Here is a 19,157-nt window from a genome sequence, read left to right on the forward strand (position 1 = left end):
CACAGAGACTGATGGTAAAGTTTATTTATATGTTAGATATTAGATCATTATTGGTGTATTTACATTTTGTGTAACCGTGGTGATGAAATGCAATGAAATAAAGTCAGAAAACACTCTGCTGTGTTTGAAATCATGTGTACATCCAGCAATCAAGAGTGTGTCAGTTTTGAAGCATTCATCCATTCAATAATATTTTGCATCAAACATTTCGAGGGGAAAACACTTCATGCGTGAAAGACTGAAACTCTAGAATGTGATTCTGCGTGTTTCCTGACAGTTTGGACACGTCCAGGTTTATTTGTCTTGTATTACAGAATCTGGCTCTATCATTACATGTCATTTAATCATGTTTGGGGTGGTCAATTCCTAAAATACAAGCCTGTAGATTTCTCATTAATACTGTGAAATTAGTATTTATAGTACATGTAGTTTAAAAGTGAAATCAATTTCAGCAGATGATGAATGAAATGTTTTTCTCTCACACAGGCTCTCTCTGATCCTCACTCAAACTTGTTTATAAGTCTCTGTGGATTTGTTAAGCAGTTATAACAGTTAATTAAACTAAAACTATAAAACTAAAACAATTTTATTCATTGAAATATAACAAAAACAAAGTTTAATTGATTTACATGTTGATGGTTATTTTGTCCTTAGATGTACTTCAGGCAATTCCTTCAGCTTTATCATCACCATCTGTACAAGCTGTGTATCAAAACAACAAAAGATCTGCCAGAAACTGAATCACCCTAAATTTGGCACCTCTGACTGTAACTGAATGAAATATACATATAACTATATCAAGTAAAATCTCTCTACACTCTTAAAAATGCTGCGTTGTTGTAACTTTTTAATTTCATTTTAATTACATTTTTAAATGCAATGGTTTGTTTGTCCATATTTGATCCATTGTCGGGTTACAACACCAACTTAGCATTTTAAAGCTTGTGTATATGCAGTTGAAGTCAGAATTATTCGCCCCCTGTTTATTTTCATCCCCAATTTCTGTTTAGCAGAGAGCAGACTTCTCCAACACAATATTAATCATAATAGTGTTAGTAACTCATCTCTAATAACTGATTTATTTCCTCTTTGTCATGATGACAGTAAATAATATTAGACTAGATATTCTTCAAGACACTTCTATACAGCTTAAAGTGACATGTAAAGGCTTCACTAGGGTAATCAGGGTAAAGTTAGGGTAATTAGGAAAGTCATTGTATAACAGTGGTTTGTTCTGGAGACTATTGAAAAAAATATATAGCTTAAAGGGGCCAATAATATTGACTTTAAAATGGTGTTTAAAACAATGAAAAACTGCTTTTATTCTAGCCGAAATAAAACAAATCAGACTTTCTCCAGAAGAACAAATATTATCAGACACACTGTGAACATTTCCTCAATCTGTTCAACATCATTTGGGAAATATTTCAAATAGAAAAAAAAAAATGAAAAGAGGGCGAATAATTCTGACTTCAACTGTATATATAAATATATTAAAACTGTGTACAACGTGTCATGATTCTCCTCACAGTTCATGCACCAAATATTAAATTATTAAAACTTACAAATTAACAAATGACTTTCAGCAGGTCATAAATAATCCCAATACCTTGAAACGAGTAATTCCACAGCAGTATAACAGAGGTATATTGTACATTACAGCACTGTATTTTACTGAATGCATTTTGTTCACTCTTGAGGAAGAAACCGAAAGAAGCACTGAATACAGCATCAATCATATAAAAAAGGAAAGATAAACGTGTTAACTAAAGCAAGTCCATAAACAATTTTTACTTGAAATGGGACTAGACTAAAATAATCCATAATTAAACGCACATTTTATTTTTTTACTGTGATGTGTAGGTCAGGGGTGCCCATCCCCGTTTCTGGAGATTTACCTTTCTGCAGAACTAAGTCCCAACCCTGATCAAACAAAACCTAAACCAATGAGTAAAATCTGGAGGAGCGCTTGGTGATTAAAGACAGGTGTGTTGGAGCTGAACTCTGGAGGAGGGCAGATCTCCAGGAACAGGGTTGGGCACATTTCGTATAAGTATATTCACTCTCAAGACTATAAAAAAAACTTTCATTTTTAACATCATCATTGTGATAATATTATGCAATATATATTTAGCAAAGAGGTGTCATTTTTATGAGGATGCATAGATTTTTTTTATGTTTTCTATTATCTTTAGCCCCACACCTTAGTAGAATATCTCTGCATATCAGGTTTACACTCATTCATTCATTCATTCATTCATTCATTCATTCATTCATTCATTCATTCTCTTTCGGCTTACTCCCTTATTCACCAGGGGTCACCACAGCGGAATGAACCGCAAACTTATTCCAGCTTATGTTTTACACAGCGGATGACCTTCCAGCTGCAACCCATCACTGGGAAACACCCATACACACTCATACACTACGGCCAGTGTAGTTGATCAGTTCCCCTATAGCGCATGTGTTTGGACTGTGAGGGAAACCGGAGCACCCGGAGGAAACCCACACCAACACGGGGAGAACATGCAAACTCCACACAGAAACACCAACTGACCCAGCCGAGACTCAAACCAGAGACCTGAGTGCTGTGAGGCAACAGTGCTAACCACTGAGCCACCGTGCCGCTACACTCATTCATAGTGTTTTAAAGTCTCAATGTTTGCCCCTCCACTAATTTTAGCCTCAGTCAGATTTATTTAGATGAGATAAATATCTACTACCTGCTTATTTTAGTATGATAACTATACACAAAGATACATAAAGCTATTAAATATAGCATTCCCCTGTTGACCTTTGACACCTGATTTTCTTATTTTAGTTTATATATGACTTTATAGGTATTTTAGCAATATTTTACCTCATATTTATAAACTATTATGCTTGTTTTGTTGTATTTCTGTACAGCACTTTGGGACACTTCTGTGTTTTTAATGTGCTCTATAAATTAAGTTTGAACTGAATTTTCTCAGTATTGTGCAGCTCTAATAACGCATGATAGTGAATTTTATGGCAGTGAGAATTTAATTGATATTTATAGCAGGATCATGTGAGGCTGAGCCACAGACATACATCAATTCTGCTGAGGTTTCTGCATCATAACCACAAGCTCCATAGACTCCCTCCTGGAGATGTCTTTAGGGTCATCATCATCATCATCATCACCCCCATCATCATCATATGGAAAATATCCTGTGAGAGGAATAGTGTAACACAACAACAAAAGATCAGTCAGAAGCAGAACATTTCCTATATTTCATACTTATACCAGCATCATAATAAAGTTTCATTCAAAGAAAACAAACACCAGAAAACAAATCATGAAGCTCATCAAGCAGCAAAAATACACAGGAGTGGTTCACAAATGTGGAATAAAAATAGATTTGATTTAAAACCAAGTGAGATACAGACCTTCATACCGATGGTCTGCAGAGGACATTGGTCCACAGCTCCCAGTAAAGATAGGAATTTCTGAAATGATGATTCAGTCAGTTGAGTCAGGACTATAAAGAGATTTATACAATAATTTAAAATATGAGCAGGATCTATACCTCCACGCCGAAAGCCTCTAATAACAGAGCCATGTTGAATGTTATAGGAGCCGAGTGTGCGATTTCTCTTCAGCGTATAACATTCATAGACCAGAATGGTGTTTTCATCTGTCAAAGAAATAACAGCAAGTCAACTTTACAACCAGCTGTAACCCTAATGGATTTGAAATGACAGACGAATGACAAATACTGACACGATCTAATATCATTTAAACAGAGTAAGCAAGCACACTTATACAGGAGAGTGGCTGTTTTCACAGTAGTGAAACCTCCAGGTTTGTTGCTGAGATGATTTTATTCATGAAAGCAGATTTGTAATTACTAATATACAGTGATTCTCAAAAAAGAAATAGAGTATGCTGCAGTACAGTAATGGAAATTATATATTTTATGGGTGGTGGAATACTTGCACTTTTCTTTTTACTGGGCTAGTTTTTATTCGCCATTATGGTGGTTTTATTGTGAAACCCTGGCAACCCTGTGAGTGACATGTTGATGGTGTTATCAGGAATCGCCCCCTATACCCTTGAATAGTGCACTAATTGAAGGAGAAGCAGGACTGACTTGGGATACACTTTTGAGGTTGGGAAATTTCCTTCTCCAGCCATTGTTTGGTAAATGAACTATCACTGGCTGAACGTTTGGCAAATGAATCAATATAAAGAGTTTGACTCTTTAAAGCAGGGGTCACCAATCTCTGTCCTGGAGGTCCGGTACCCTGCAGGGTTCGGCTTCAACTTGCCTCAACACACCTGCCGGGATGTTTTAAGTATCTAAGACTTTGATTAGCTTGTTCAGGTGTGTTTGATTTGGGTTGGAGCAAAACTCAGCAGGACACCGGCCTTCCAGGAACAAGTATGGTGACCCCTGCTTTAAAGTATGCCAACCACTTTCTTTTCTGATTCTGCTAGGCTGTTAGATGTTAGTGAAGAGGTTAGTAAGGGCTTGCTTTGCTTTGGGCTTTGCTGTGGATTGTATTGAAAAAAGAGGATTTAGATCCTTAGGCTGGGCCTGAAAAAATATTTTTTTGTGCGTCCCAATTCGCATACTATCCATACTAAATAGTATTTGAAAATAGAATTAGTAAAAAAGCTATCAAAAGATTTACTATTTTCAGTAAAAACTCGAAGTGTAAAAGCGCTAATATTGCCCACAATACATTGCATGCTAGACGTAAAATTTATTGAAACTACAAACAGGTGAAAAAAGATTAAACAAACTACAAACATGGCGGATAAGCAAGACCAGCTGTCAGGTAGAGAGGCTTTAGTAAAGTTGTTTGTATGACTGTTGGTTGGTTAATCAATATCAAGCCCACTGGAACATGGTTAAACCACATTGTCTGTGTTATAATTCATCTGCAACAACAATGAGAACATCTATAAAGACGTGTTTGGTCATTAACTTCCGAAAAAATAAAAAACTGCTTTTGTAATGTAATGTAATGAAGGGGGGTCTCTCCACACCACCAGCAGTGTGCAGCTCCACTTGGATGATGCTCGGGCAGCCACAGAACAACAGCGCCAGGGCTTCACCACATATAGGTGGAGTGGAGAGACAGTGATTGAGCCAATTCAGTGGATGGGGATAATTCTGAGGCCATGATGGGTAAGGGCTGATGGAGGGGCTTTAGCCAGGACACCAGGGTTACACCCCACCTTTTTAAGAGAAGTGCCATGGGGTTATTAATGAGCACAGAGAGTCAAGATCTCAGTTTAACGTCTCATCCGAAAGCTTTTATTCTAGCCGATATACTGGGTCGGCTGTAATTGCTAGTTTTGAATATTTGCATTTTAACATTTCCACAGCGTCACAATATCTGACAGAAACACAGACTTACACTCGTCTTCTGGGATGAGTTTTCTCTTCAGGTCTTTAACTCTGGTGTTCCTGAACTCCTCCTCTGTGTTCGCCACAGTCACTGTCAGCCGTGCTCGGCCTTCATGAACCTTATATACATACTGGATCTGGAAGCTCATTCTGAATAAAGAATTAATTAATTATCGTAAAACTCAGACCTGAATTCACCCCTTCAGAAACAAAGCCATTCGTCACCCAAGTCAAAATATGCATTTGTGTCGAGCTCTAATAGAAACATCACACAATACAATACAAATTTATATACTGTATATACAGTTGAAGTCAGAATTTTTCGCCCCACTTTGATTTTTTATTTTTTCAATATTTCTCAAATGATGTTGAACAGATTCAGGAGTTGTTCACAGTATTTCCTCTAATATTTGTTCTTCTGGAGAAACTCTTATTTGTTTTATTTGGGCTAGTAATTCTGATTTTAACTGTATATCAGCTGGAAGGGCATCTGCTGTGAAAAGAAATGCTGGATAAGTTGTCGGTTCATTCCGCTGTGGCGACCCCAGATTAATAAAGGGACTAAGCTGAAAAGAAAATGAATAAATGATAAAGTATGGTGAATATGGTAACACTACTTTGATGGTCCATTTGAGTATTAGTAGACTGCTAAATATCTGCTGACATTGCTGCTAAGCCTACACTTTACTGACTATAAGAAACTTTGCAAGTACATGTCAACTTACACTAACTCTAATCCTAACCCAACCATAACCCCAACCTAACAGTCTACTTATAATCTAACGAGAATTAGTTAGCATGTTTGCAGTCAGTGTAACTTAAGTTCAACCAACAGACCATCAGAATAAAGGGTGACTGTAAATATAGACATTTATATGACTAATACTTATAATAGTCTCAAATTATCAAATTCAGGCATGTCCAAAAAACAGTTTAAGGTGTGGCGTGTCACCTCTGCTATAATACATCAGCTAAAGCGCTTCATGTGAGGCGAAACCGAAACAAGTTTTGTTTTCTTCCTGTTTGAACTTGTTCAGGATTGTTTGTTTTGTATTAGGCTACAGAATCTGGCACGATCTTTACACTCCTTTAATAAAATCATATTTACATTAGCTATAGCCTTAAGAAGACTTTCTGTTAAATAAGCCAATTCTTATCAAGTAACGACTTTATTCATGCAGTTTAAATCAGCTTCAGCAGATGAAGAGTGAAGTGTTTTGCTTTCATGACTGGCAGAAACTGAATCAGTGTTCACACTAACACAGTGGACCACTACACATTTACTGAGGGGTGTGCAGGTTACATCACATCCCAACCCAAATTTCTTCTTAATTTCATTTTGCTCACTAAATGATTAAAGCACGTAGACATGCCTTGCTTCTGTACTTTTTGTACATTTGTGAAAACAAAATGATAGATATGGGAGTCCTAAAGGGCGAAACTTAATGCAATCACTTCTCACATGCATGGTGTAAGGTCAGTCAATGCATGAACAACTGACTGAGACTGCTATTACACCGCTCACTAAGTGAAATAAAGAAGACTGTAAAATGTTTAGTGTAAAAAATAAACAGAGACAACCTGCCTGAAATGTTCTATTTCATCAAAATGTTATAAGCAAACCTTTTTGTAAGTAAATTGAAATAGTTTTGAGCAAATATAACCTGATGTATCATTTAAAAAACATCTATACGGTGAAAAAAAAGATCTTAATACAAAGATTAATAAACATCTCAGTTAAAACAAAATGTGAATATTCCGACAATTTTTTATTGTGTCCGTTTGGGTTAAGAATCATTATAATCAAGTATATAAAATTTATATTGGGGAAATGATTAATAATAAATAAAGAACATTTTTCAGATTCTTCTTATAACTTTTGAATGCATGTATGATTTAACAGTTTATTTAGATAAAAATGTAAAAAATCTAAAATTTATAATAATTATTTTTAATCTAAATGTTATTCTCTATGTTATCTGAAATATTTTGAGGACTGTACTTACATAAACAAACATTTTGTGTGATCCCTCTTTTGGCAAAATAATGAATTATTTTTTAATAATAATAATAATAATAAATAAAAGAAAAATTTTCAGATTCTTCTTATAACTTTTGAATGCATGTATGATTTAACAGTTTATTTTGATAAAAAATGTTAAACAGTTCCATCTACATGAACACTTTACACTTATCTGTGTGACTGCATGTTATTGTGTTAAATGATTTAAAAATTAAAACGTGTGTCAACTAATGCTACTCATAGTAACAAAAAAATAATAATAATACAATATTATACTCGTACACAATGCAAAATAAGCATTTATATATATATATATATTGTATTTGAAACTTTTAATAAGGATAATTTTAAAAAAGTAGTTTTGGTGCCGCATATACTGTATAAACCCTTTTTGCGCCGCTGCACGAACATGTTTATAATTCAGTGTGAGCTTGTTATACAGTGCATACACTGGGTTATTACAGTTTACTAAACTACAACTATAAAACTAAAATCATTTTGTTTATCGACATATGTTAGTGGGTGCGAGTATGAATTGATTTACATCTTCATGTCTTTTCCACCCTCAGCTTTACTGATGGTGATTCCTGTGGCACCTGTAAGGCAAGGCACACACACACACACACACACACACACACAGATCTGTCAGAAGTAATTTTTATTCACTGTCTATATATATATATATATATATATATATATATATATATATATATATATATATATATATATATATATATGTAATGGAAATAAGGCATTTTAAGTATTTTTGAATACTGTATGATATTTATTTACACAGTCATAATTATAAAATTATTAGTAATAAATAGTAACAGCAATACCAGAATGGGAAAAATAGCATTTAATCAAAATAACCCAATGCGTTGGGTTAAATCATATAACCCAATGTGCTATAATACCCTATAGTTGGGTTATATGATGGGGTGTTTCTAACCCAGCTATTTTTACAGAGTATAGTAGTATTCAGAGTATGAAAGTGTTGTTATAATTGTGAATATGTGACGTCTAAAAACAGTAAATAAAGGATTTTGTAGACTAAAGACAGTTACTGTCATCTTGAAGGCTCAGTAAAGATGTCTGAAATGATGAATGGATTATTTAATTGGCCTACCTGTCTCCTCTGCTGCTGCTGATGAAGATGATGATGATGGCACGGCTTCATTTGTTTCTGTTTTTTGTGCTGGACAGATGTGAGCACCCATGTATGAGCTTAAGCTTTTCCCGAATTAGATCACTTCCCTTAAACTCACTTGCGACATGAACTGGCTGGAAGTATGTGACGCTACACCCGCCCACTGTTTGGCTTTCACACCCATACATGCTAATTTATTCATCTCTCCTGAATTGTATTGCGCTGTGTAGTTTATTAAACACTTTTGTTGTCAAGTGCAGCATATTCGTGTTGTCCTTTTAACTGTGTTCACTTTAAATAGTCTTAAAACATCACAACTCCTCTCACAGAAGCGTCTGAGGGGTTTAGGCTGCTGCTAATGAGCATAAACATGAACACATCATTTACTGGGTTAAATCTGTTACTGATGGGGAAATCAGCGCTGTTTATCCATCGAGAAAACTACATTTACTTCATATTTTTGTAATATTATTTTGCAGCAGGGTGGTGGCACAGTGGGTAGCACGGTCACCTCACAGCAAGAAGGTTGTTGGTTTGAGTCTCGGCTGGGTCAGTTGCTGTTTCTGTGTGGAGTTTGCATGTTCTCCCCGTGTTGGTGTGGGTTTCCTCCGGGTGCTCCGGTTTCCCCCACAGTCCAAACACATGCGCTATAGGGGAACTGATCAACTACACTGGCTGTATTATACTGTATGTGAGTGGGTGCAAGAGTGTGTATGGGTGTTTCCCAGTACTGGGTTGCGGCTGGAAGGGCATGCGCTGTGTAAAACATATGCTGGAATAGTTGGCGGTTCACTCCACTGTGAAAACCCCAGATTAATAAAGCCAGTTGGTTTTTATTTGTTTATTTTCTTATTTTATATGAACTTTTTGTGTCGCAGGGTTTATCTAAACGAACTTTGTTATTGTATAATTAAATAATTCACTTTATAACGTTATGCACATTTTGTCAGTTTCAGCACTGATAAACTTCCTGTGAAAGATTAATGTGACTATTTGCCATTTCAAAGGTTTCTTTTACAGCATCGATAGTGTAATTTAATTAAATTACAGTCGGTTAAATCAGGATTATTTTAGTTGTTAAGGACCCTACAGAAAAAAACTGCTTAAACCTGCCTAGGCTGGTTGGTGTGTTTTAGCTGGTCGACCAGGCTGGTTTTAGCCATTTCCAGGCTGGTTTCCAGCCAAAATGACCAGCTAAAACCAGCTTAGCCAGGCTCCAGCCAAAACCAGCTATGTCCAGCTTAAACCAGGCTGGTTACGCTGGATTTAGCTGGTCATTTTCCAGCCTGACCAGCTAAGACCAGGCTGGAAATGGCTGGAAACCAGTCTGGAAATGGCTAAAACCCCTCTAAAACCAGCCTGGTTAACCAACTAAAACCAGCCAACCATCCTAGGCAGGTTTAAGCTGGAATTCAGCAGGGGAGTAAACGAAATAAAAGCACACGCAAGCACTTAAACACTTACTGTGAGTAGCACGAGGCAGTTACTGCAGAGCTTTATGTCCGGTAAGTGACCTATTTTATATTTGACATTAAACCAGATATTAAACGCAGTGAGTTGACATTGGACGTTGGCGTGGCTGTTTCCGAAGTGCCAAACTGGTTTCTTCAAAATTATAATAACAACACGTTTATCCAGCAGGGGGCGCCATTGATTCGCTGACTCTCATTAACCGCAATGAGCTGAAGAAGAGCTGCATCATCATCATCATTATCATCATCACGTGCTTCACACTGATCACGGTAAGTTAATTAATTAATACATAATTTATTAAAACTGTTCACATCTGATCACAACACTGACGAGGTACAGACAAAAATAATTCAGCTGCTGCAGAAACCTAATCGTCTGTCAATGATTATATAATTACACGTCATAACATAAATGTACGCTGAACTGATGTATATTAATGATATTTAAATGTGATATTTAAATATATAATTCATCACTATCAGTCTGTAGAGTGTTACAGTTTACCTTAAATTCACCATAGTAATAGAATAATGCCTGATGAGTAATAACTGACATGAATAAGTGTGAAGGTTATTAATCTTCATAACAGCATTATTAAAGATGATTTGAGGATAATGAATAAAGAAAAGTGTATTTCTCTGCTGTAGATCGAGCTGAGAGCAGAAAACATCAGTGAGTATTGATATGATGAATCAGTATGTGAATTATGAGTGAAATATGATTAATAATGATGACTGTGACTGAGTTTCAGTGAAGAACAACAAGCAGATCCTCCAGAGAAACCCTGCAGTAAGAACAAACACTGCTGGACACTCATTTCTACACACATTTCTACAGCTATTACACCTTCTACACTCATTTCAACAATTCTGTTCTCACTTCTACAGCAGTTCTACATTTCTAAACTCATTTATACACTTAATTACTGTCATTTCTACCGTCCTACACACATTTCTGTAATCATTATTGCAGTAATGTCTACACTCATTTCAGCAATCAATTCAGTTCTCATTTCTGCAGTTCTGCACTCAATTCTACAGTAATCTCTACAATATTTGTACAGTCTTACACACATTTCTACAATCATTTACACAGTAACTTCACTCATTTCAACAGTCCTGTACTCAAATTTACATTTCTAAAGTCACTTCTCCATTAAATTCTACAGCAACTTCTACAATAATTTTCCATGTCTAAAGTCATTTCTACAGACATGCCCACTGTAAATTCTTCATTTCTACTGTAATTTTTCTTTTTCTAAAGTGTTTTTAGTAATTTCTCCATTTCTACACTTTTCTACAGTAACTTTACCGTCATTTCTATAGTAATTTCCACTCTCCACCTTTCCTACAATCATTTCTGCATTCTTTCAATCATTTCTACAATTATTTATATGGTTTTTCTCAATTATTTCTCAATTTCTAAAATATTTTGTTGTCATTTGTACAATAATTTCTACATTTACACTTCTTCATTTATACTGTCACTATAATCATTTCTCCATTTCTACAGTAATTTCCACAGTCATTCCTACAATTATATCTGAATTTTTAAATCCATTTCTACAGTCATTTCTACAATTACTAATGTAGTAATTTCTTAATATCAACATTTCTACAGTAGTTTCTTTATTTCTACTGTCATTTCTCCATGTCTAAAGTAATTTCTACAGACATTTCTACTGTAATGTCTCCATTTCTACAGTGATTTCTTCATTTTTACTGTAATTTCTCCATTTGTAAAGTTTTTTTTTTGTAATTTCTCCATTTCTATACTCATTTCCACAATAACTTTACAGTAATGTCTATAGTAATTTCTACTGTCCTTTCCACTGTCTTTCCTACAATCATTTCTGCATTTTTCCAGTCACTTCTACAATTATTTATACGGTATTTCTACATTATTTCTTAATTTCTAAAATAATTTCTTGTCATTTCTACAATAATTTCTACATTTGTATTTCTTTATATATACTATCACTTCTTAAATCATTTGTCCATTTCCACAGTAATTTCTACAATGATTTCTGCATTTCTAAAGCCATTTCTACACGTATACTTAATTTCTTTATTTATACAATAATTTCTATTGTAATTTTAAAAATTTTACAATAATAATTTAATTTTTATAGTAATTTATATAATATAATATATATATATTTTAAATGTTTATATTAATTTCAACATTTCTACAATAATTATTTTTTACAGTAATTTATACTATATATATATATATATATATATATATATATATATATATATATATATATATATATATATATATATATAATTTCTATAGTAATTTCGACATTTCTACAATTATTAAATTTTTACAGTAAGTTATACAATATAATATATATATATTTATTTCTATAGTAATTTCTACTGTCCACAGGAATTTCTCAACTTTTAAAGCAATTTCTACAATAATTTCTAGTAATTTCCAGTTTAAATCGTACACAAGCACCTACACATGTTTATTATTTGCTTGATAGTTTATAGTTTTAATTGATCAATTAAATGGTATTTTTTATAATAAATGTACACTAGCCTGTGGGATGGAATATGAGGCCAAAATACAAAAATCTAGAATACAGGTGTGTTTGAGTGTGTGATATTGATCTTTGTGTGTGTTGTTGTGTTGTTGTTCAGGAACCGTGTCGGAGTGTGCGTTTAGTGTTCAGACGACACACACGACTGAATTATAGAGGAGATCACGGTGACAGAACACAGCATCAGCAAAGGGTAAAGCTGACACACACACACACACACACACACAAACACACACACACAAACACACACTATATATTGATTATTACTATGTGTGTTTGTGTGTTTGTTTGTCTATTCCAGCAGGGGGCGCTGTGTTTTTCCAGCTCTCGCCCAGCAGGACTGATGCAGATCAGGTGAACATGACAGTTTAATTAACCTTTATATATATATATATATATATATATATATATATATATATATATATATATATATATATATATATATATATATATATAACCTTTATTTTACCAGGAAAACCTTTTCAAGAGTGTCCTGGGTAAAATAAATTTATATAAAATACAATTAAATTAACAAACTATATAATTTTACTCTCATTGTGGTAAGAACAAAACCTGCTAAACTGGCACTCTTAATTAAGTATTTTATTGAATAAGTATTTTATTTGATTTCAATTATTAATTTTTAATAGTTTAATAGTTAATGATAATAACTCTTTGGCCTTTACCTGCTAAAAGCACACAATCAACACACAGAAACATCACTTATAAACAATATATACACTACAAACTTAATAAAAACACTAAAATAATTAATAAGTGTTGTATATAAAGTGTTATCTTTTAGTATAATTACGGAATATTAGCAATAAATATAATAATAAATATGTTAATATATCTCCTTATACTTGTGTTCTGTTATATAACTTTATTAAATATTAATGTTCGGTTATTATTGTAGATGAATGAAGTAAATGTAGATGAATGATGCTGTGTTTTATGTTCAGGGCTGGTTTGGGTTTTCGGGCTCATCCTATGTTTAGACCTGATGAAGACGCTCTGCTGCAGGCCATCAGGAGCTTACACCACCGGTCAGACACACACACACACACACACACACACACACATACACTTATACACACACAACCTACTATAGAATACAATTCCCAGTACTGGGTTGCAGCTGTAAGGGCATCCGCTGTGTAAAACATATGCTGGAATAGTGAGTGGTTCATTCACCTGTGACGAGAATGAATGTGTATGGGTGTTTCCCAGTACTGGGTTGCAGCTGTAAGGGCATCCGCTGTGTAAAACATATGCTGGAATAGTGAGTGGTTCATTCACCTGTGACGAGAATGAATGTGTATGGGTGTTTCCCAGTACTGGGTTGCAGCTGTAAGGGCATCCGCTGTGTAAAACATATGCTGGAATAGTCAGTGGTTCATTCAGCTGTGGCGAGAATGAACTAGTATGGGTGTTACCCAGTACCGGGTTGCAGCTGTATGGGCATCCGCTGTGTAAAACATATGCTGGAATAGTCAGCGGTTCATTCAGCTGTGGCGAGAATGAATGTGTACGGGTGTTTTCCAGTACTGGGTTGCAGCTGTAAGGGCATCCGCTGTGTAAAACATATGCTGGAATAGTCAGCGGTTCATTCAGCTGTGGCTAGAATGAATGTGTACGGGTGTTTCCCAGTACTGGGTTGCAGCTGTGAGGGCATCCGCTGTGTAAAACATATGCTGGAATAGTCAGCGGTTCATTCAGCTGTGGCGACCCCTGATGAATAAAGGATTAGCCAAAGGAAATTAAATCAATGAATGAATGAATCAATTCCAGCTGAAGGAAGATGAAGAACAAATGTCTGAAGTGAAAGTTAAACCCTGCTGTTGTGTTGTGTGTTCAGGCCTGAAGGAGGCGCCAGCACACACCAGACTCACCGCTTCACCAGCAGCAGAAAGAAAATCACCCAGAGTGGGTCAACATTACCCAGAGCTCAGAGTAACCCTCAGCGCTTCACTATTAACACTAGCGGATCAACACGTCTGTTCAACACCAGCAGCTCAACGCTAACCAGACCAGCACAGGCTAGCACAGGTCAGAGCTAAACACTGCACATTCACACTCTATACTCACATGCTAACAACTAACATGCTAATAACATGCTAGCTAAATCAAAAACATTCATTATTTGTTAAAATATGCTAACATTCAAGCATTGCGTTAACACATGCTAACAGCTTAACTGACAAAGCACGCTGACATGTTTAAATAGCAGAAAACATGCTAAAAACATGTTAAAACATTGGTAAAACATGCTTGAAACACGTTAAACATACTAACTTTTTAAAACATGCTAGAACTTTTGTACTACTAGCAACTCAATACAGACCAGGTCAGATCTAAACACTAATCACAATCTATACTCACAAGATGTTAAAACATGCTAATTACATGTTTTAACATGCTAACAGCTTTCCAAACTATACTTTTTAAAAACTATACTAACTTTTCAAAACATGCTAGCAACATGTTCAGAAATGCCATTAAATTGCTAAAACATGCTAACAACATGTTAAAGCATGACAACAACATACTAGCAACTTGGATGCTAAAAACATCTTCGAACATGTTGCAAAAACATGCTAGCTACATATTAAAACATACTTGTTAAAACATGTTAGTAACTTTTAAAAACGTAAATGTGCAAATTTATTAAACATGCTAGTTACTCATTCAAATATGCTATCATGTTTCAACATTGTGTTAAAATGTGCTTTGCTAAAAACAGCTTGCTAAAGCATACTTGACACAAGATGTTAACCACATGTTCATACATACTAAAAGTTGTGCAACAATGTTAACATGTTAAAACATGCTAAAAACATACTAGCGACTTCCATGTTAAAAACATGTTCAAACATGCTAAAAGTTGAGAAACAATGTTAACAAGATGGTAAAACATGTTATCAACATACTAGCAACCTGGAATGCTAAAAACATGTTCAAACATGTTAAAAATTGTGAAAAACATGCTAGCATGCTACATGGTACTCTTGGTAAAAACCAACATACCAAAAATACAAGCATAAATACAAAGTTAGAGCATACTAATAACTTGTTAAAACATGCTAGAAACTTTGTAAAACTTAAATACGATGTAAATTCATTAATCGTGTTAGATACTTATTCAAATATGCTAACATACCAGCAACATGTTGAAACAATGCTAACAGCTCGCTAAAGCATACTTGACAAAACATGCTAAAAATTACACAACAATGTTAACAAGATGTGAAAACATGATCACAATATACTAGCAACACGCTTACATATGACAACGTACTCAAACATCCTAAATAAAACAGGCATGCTTAAAACATGTTAAAAACTTACTAAAGCATATTAAAAACATGTTTAAACATGCAAACTTGTTAAAACATGTTAGCAACTTTGTAAAACGTAAACGTGTAAATTAATAAAACATGTTAGTTTCTTATTCAAATATGCTATCATGTTTCAACATTGTGTTAAAGTGTGCTAACAGCTTGCTAAAGCGTACTTGGCAAAACATGCTAACCACATGTTCATACGTGCTAAAAATCGTGCAACAATGTTAACATATTAAAACATGCTAACAACATATTAGCAACTTGCATGCTAAAACATGTTCAAACATGCTTTAATTGGGAACAATGTTAACAAGATGGTAAAACATGCTAACAACATACTAGCAACCTGCAATGCTAAAAACATGTTCAAACATGCTAAAAATTGCGAAAACATGCTAGCATGCTACTAGCATCTTGCTAAAAACCAACATGCCAAAAATACAAGCATAAATACAAAGTTAAAGCATACTCATAACTTGTTGAAACACGCTAGAAACTTTGTAAAATTTAAATATGGTGTAAATTCATCATTCATGTTAGATACTTGTCAAAATATGCTAACATACCAGCAACATGTTGAAACATGCTAACAGCTCGCTAAAGCATACTTGACAAAACATGCTAAAAATTAGTTAAAATTAACAAGATGTCAAAACATGATAACAACACACTAGCAACACGCTAAAATATAACAACATGCTAAAACATCTTAATTAAAACATGTTAAAAACTTACTAAAGCATACTGAAAACATGTTTAAACATGCAAACTTGTTAAAACATGTTAGCAACTTTGTAAAACGTAAACGTGTTAATTAATAAAACATGCTAGTTTCTTGTTCAAGTATGCTATCATGTTTCAGCATTGTGTTAAAATGTGCTAACAGCTTGCTAAAGCGTACATACAAGCAACATGCTAAAATATAACAACATGCTGAAACATCCTGAATAAAACAGGCATGCTTAAAACGTCATTATCTTACTTAAGCATACTAGAAAGATGTTAAAACATACAAACCTTTTAAAGCATGTTAGCGACTTTGTAAAACACACTAAAAACTTTGTAAACATGCACACATGCTAGAAACATGCTAAAGCATACCAGCGACTTTACAAAACATTTTGACAAATTGTCACCATTATAGCAGCTTGTTTAAATGTTACGCATTGCTTCAATTGGCTAGCAATGTAAATAAAAACATGCTAGCAATCTTAAAACATGTTGATTACACTGCAAATAATGCTTTTCTAGTCCAAATAAGTAAAAACTCTTCATTTGTCATCATCAGTCCGCATTTTCTAGACAAGCGCCAACTACTGTCTTGATATTTGATATTTGGACTAAAAACAAGCCAAAAACTGTAACACAATAATCATCAGTGACGTTAAACAAAACCAATCAAGAACTCTTTTACGATGTGCATTAAAGCTGTATTTATCAGCGTTCAGTAGCTGAGTTTAGCCGGAGTTTGTGTTTAATAATCCGCCCTGTTCAAGGCTCTTTCTTCCGCCTGTGAAAGTCTTTAAAGTCTTTATTTATGTGGTGTTAAGAGGCGGCTTCACTACAGGCCTGTGTTTTGTAGCCGTCGTCACTCATACGGCCAGAATGTGTCGCCTCGTTTTACACACACAATAAAAGCTGAAACACACAGAGGCCATTCTGCAGAACCAGACGCTCATTAACACACACACACACACACACACACACACATGCAGGAGAAGTGCTGGACATACATTATTTACTTTATTATTTAATTTATTCACCCTCATGAATATTTATTTCCCCAATTTCTGTTAAACAGAGAGCAGATTACCTCAACACATTTCTGCTCATAACAGTGTTAATAACTCATCTCTAATAACTGATTTATTTTCTCTTTGTCATGATGACAGCACATAATATTAGACTAGATATTCTTCAAGACACTTCTATACAGCTTAAAGTGACATGTAAAGGCTTCACTAGGGTAATTAGGGTAAAGTTAGGGTAATTAGGCAAGTCATTGTATAACAGTGGTTTGTTCTGGAGACAATCCAACACTAATATTGCTGAAGGGGCCAATAATATTGACCTTAAAAAGAGTTTAAAACAATTAAGAACTGCTTTTATTCTAGCCCAAATAAAACAAATCAGACTTTCTCCAGAAGAACAAATATTAGAGGAAACACTGAGAACATTTCCTCAATCTGTTTAACATCATCTGGGAAATATTGGACAAAGAAAATTCACAAGAGGGCGAATAATTTTGACTTCAAATCTCTTTTATTAGGGGTTTAAACACAGTTTTTAAGACTTTGCTCCATTCTGCGCACAATAACTCCATTATTAATGTTTAATTTGGTACTGTGAAAAATTGTGTTACTTAAAAAATAAGTTGGTCACTTTAATATTACATTAATAGTGCAAAATAATTCTAATCTTTTAAAAAACAAATTCTAATTCTAATTCTAATTATTCTTTCCAACCAGGTTTAATAAACGCCCTGTCCTCCATTATTCAGAGAAGCAATCTAAACAGTCTTTCTCTCTCAGTTCCTCTTCATTTAGTGAAGAGGCGGATTTAGGCATGGGCAATATGGCGATTGCCCAGGGCGGCATCTTGCTGGGGTCAGGTTGCACGGGGAGACGAAAAAAAAAACGTCCCCAAGTAAAAGCTTTGAGATATGATTCACTTTATGCAAGTGTATTAATTTCGAGCAATAATCTCAGAATAAAGACGTTAGGGGTCGTTCACATTTGGCATTTTTTGCATGCACAAATTTGTTATTCTCGATGTGCAACCGAAACAACACTGGTGAAAGCAAACTGACGCATGCATGCAGTAAACCATTCCCGCGCACCTCACATGCGCTCCTGTCTGAATCCTGGCTGTTTGCATGCTCGCTGATAAAATATGCACCGCTTTTGCACCGTGAAACTGGAGTAACAGCCTTTTGTTCAGTGGTGTCAGTACGCAGCGAGTTTTGCAAGTCGACAAAACTAAAGTTTATGTAATATGAAGATGATGATGATGATGATGATGTTACATTCACTAAGCATGGCTATAAAGCAGAAAGAAGGGATAATGAGTCAGGGAGCAAAGACTTCATTACATTAATTTTCAGCCATGAGTTGGGTATAAACAACAGATAATTCTATAAAACAGTGTGTGTATATATATTTTAATTCTATAGATTTGTCATAATATTCATGCAAAAGTTTGCCTACAGGATCTTAGGGGATCACTCCAGTTG

At 34.6% G+C, this 19,157-nt stretch overlaps 2 protein-coding genes across 6 annotated transcripts in view; one reads left to right on the forward strand and one right to left on the reverse strand.

The window, feature by feature from the left end:
• On the reverse strand, window positions 1-10,203 carry LOC110438376 (uncharacterized). 4 transcript variants are annotated; one of them, XM_087311332.1, is made up of 7 exons: window positions 10,019-10,203; window positions 8,472-8,602; window positions 7,949-8,000; window positions 5,392-5,531; window positions 3,552-3,659; window positions 3,412-3,471; window positions 1-3,192 (listed from the first exon to the last, which is right to left on the reverse strand). In XM_087311332.1, exons 3-7 carry the CDS (start codon window positions 7,954-7,956, stop codon window positions 3,074-3,076), a joined length of 435 nt encoding a protein of 144 aa, XP_087167458.1. In that variant the 5' UTR covers window positions 7,957-8,000; window positions 8,472-8,602; window positions 10,019-10,203; the 3' UTR covers window positions 1-3,073. The 4 variants fall into 4 exon arrangements, with proteins under 4 accessions (XP_087167458.1, XP_087167459.1, XP_087167457.1 ...); XM_087311333.1 differs by having other exon boundaries at window positions 8,534-8,602; window positions 10,019-10,193; XM_087311331.1 differs by lacking the exon at window positions 10,019-10,203 and having other exon boundaries at window positions 8,472-9,416.
• The window catches only part of LOC101886261 (uncharacterized), a 21,419-nt gene continuing 11,967 nt past the window's right edge, over window positions 9,706-19,157 (forward strand). The window contains exons 1-8 of one of the 2 annotated variants that reach the window (XM_087311328.1): window positions 9,706-10,059; window positions 10,193-10,296; window positions 10,675-10,699; window positions 10,779-10,816; window positions 12,679-12,771; window positions 12,880-12,932; window positions 13,544-13,627; window positions 14,440-14,630. In XM_087311328.1, the coding sequence (XP_087167454.1) occupies window positions 10,053-10,059; window positions 10,193-10,296; window positions 10,675-10,699; window positions 10,779-10,816; window positions 12,679-12,771; window positions 12,880-12,932; window positions 13,544-13,627; window positions 14,440-14,630 (595 nt within the window). In that variant the 5' untranslated portion in view covers window positions 9,706-10,052. The remainder of the gene's footprint in view (window positions 10,060-10,192; window positions 10,297-10,674; window positions 10,700-10,778; window positions 10,817-12,678; window positions 12,772-12,879; window positions 12,933-13,543; window positions 13,628-14,439; window positions 14,631-19,157) is intronic. The other variant, XM_087311329.1, reaches the window with a different exon arrangement.

The sequence above is a fragment of the Danio rerio genome, chromosome 25 (assembly GCF_052040795.2).
Source record: "Danio rerio strain M-AB ecotype USA chromosome 25, GRCz13ab, whole genome shotgun sequence".
In the NCBI taxonomy this organism is placed as follows: Eukaryota; Metazoa; Chordata; class Actinopteri; order Cypriniformes; family Danionidae; genus Danio; species Danio rerio.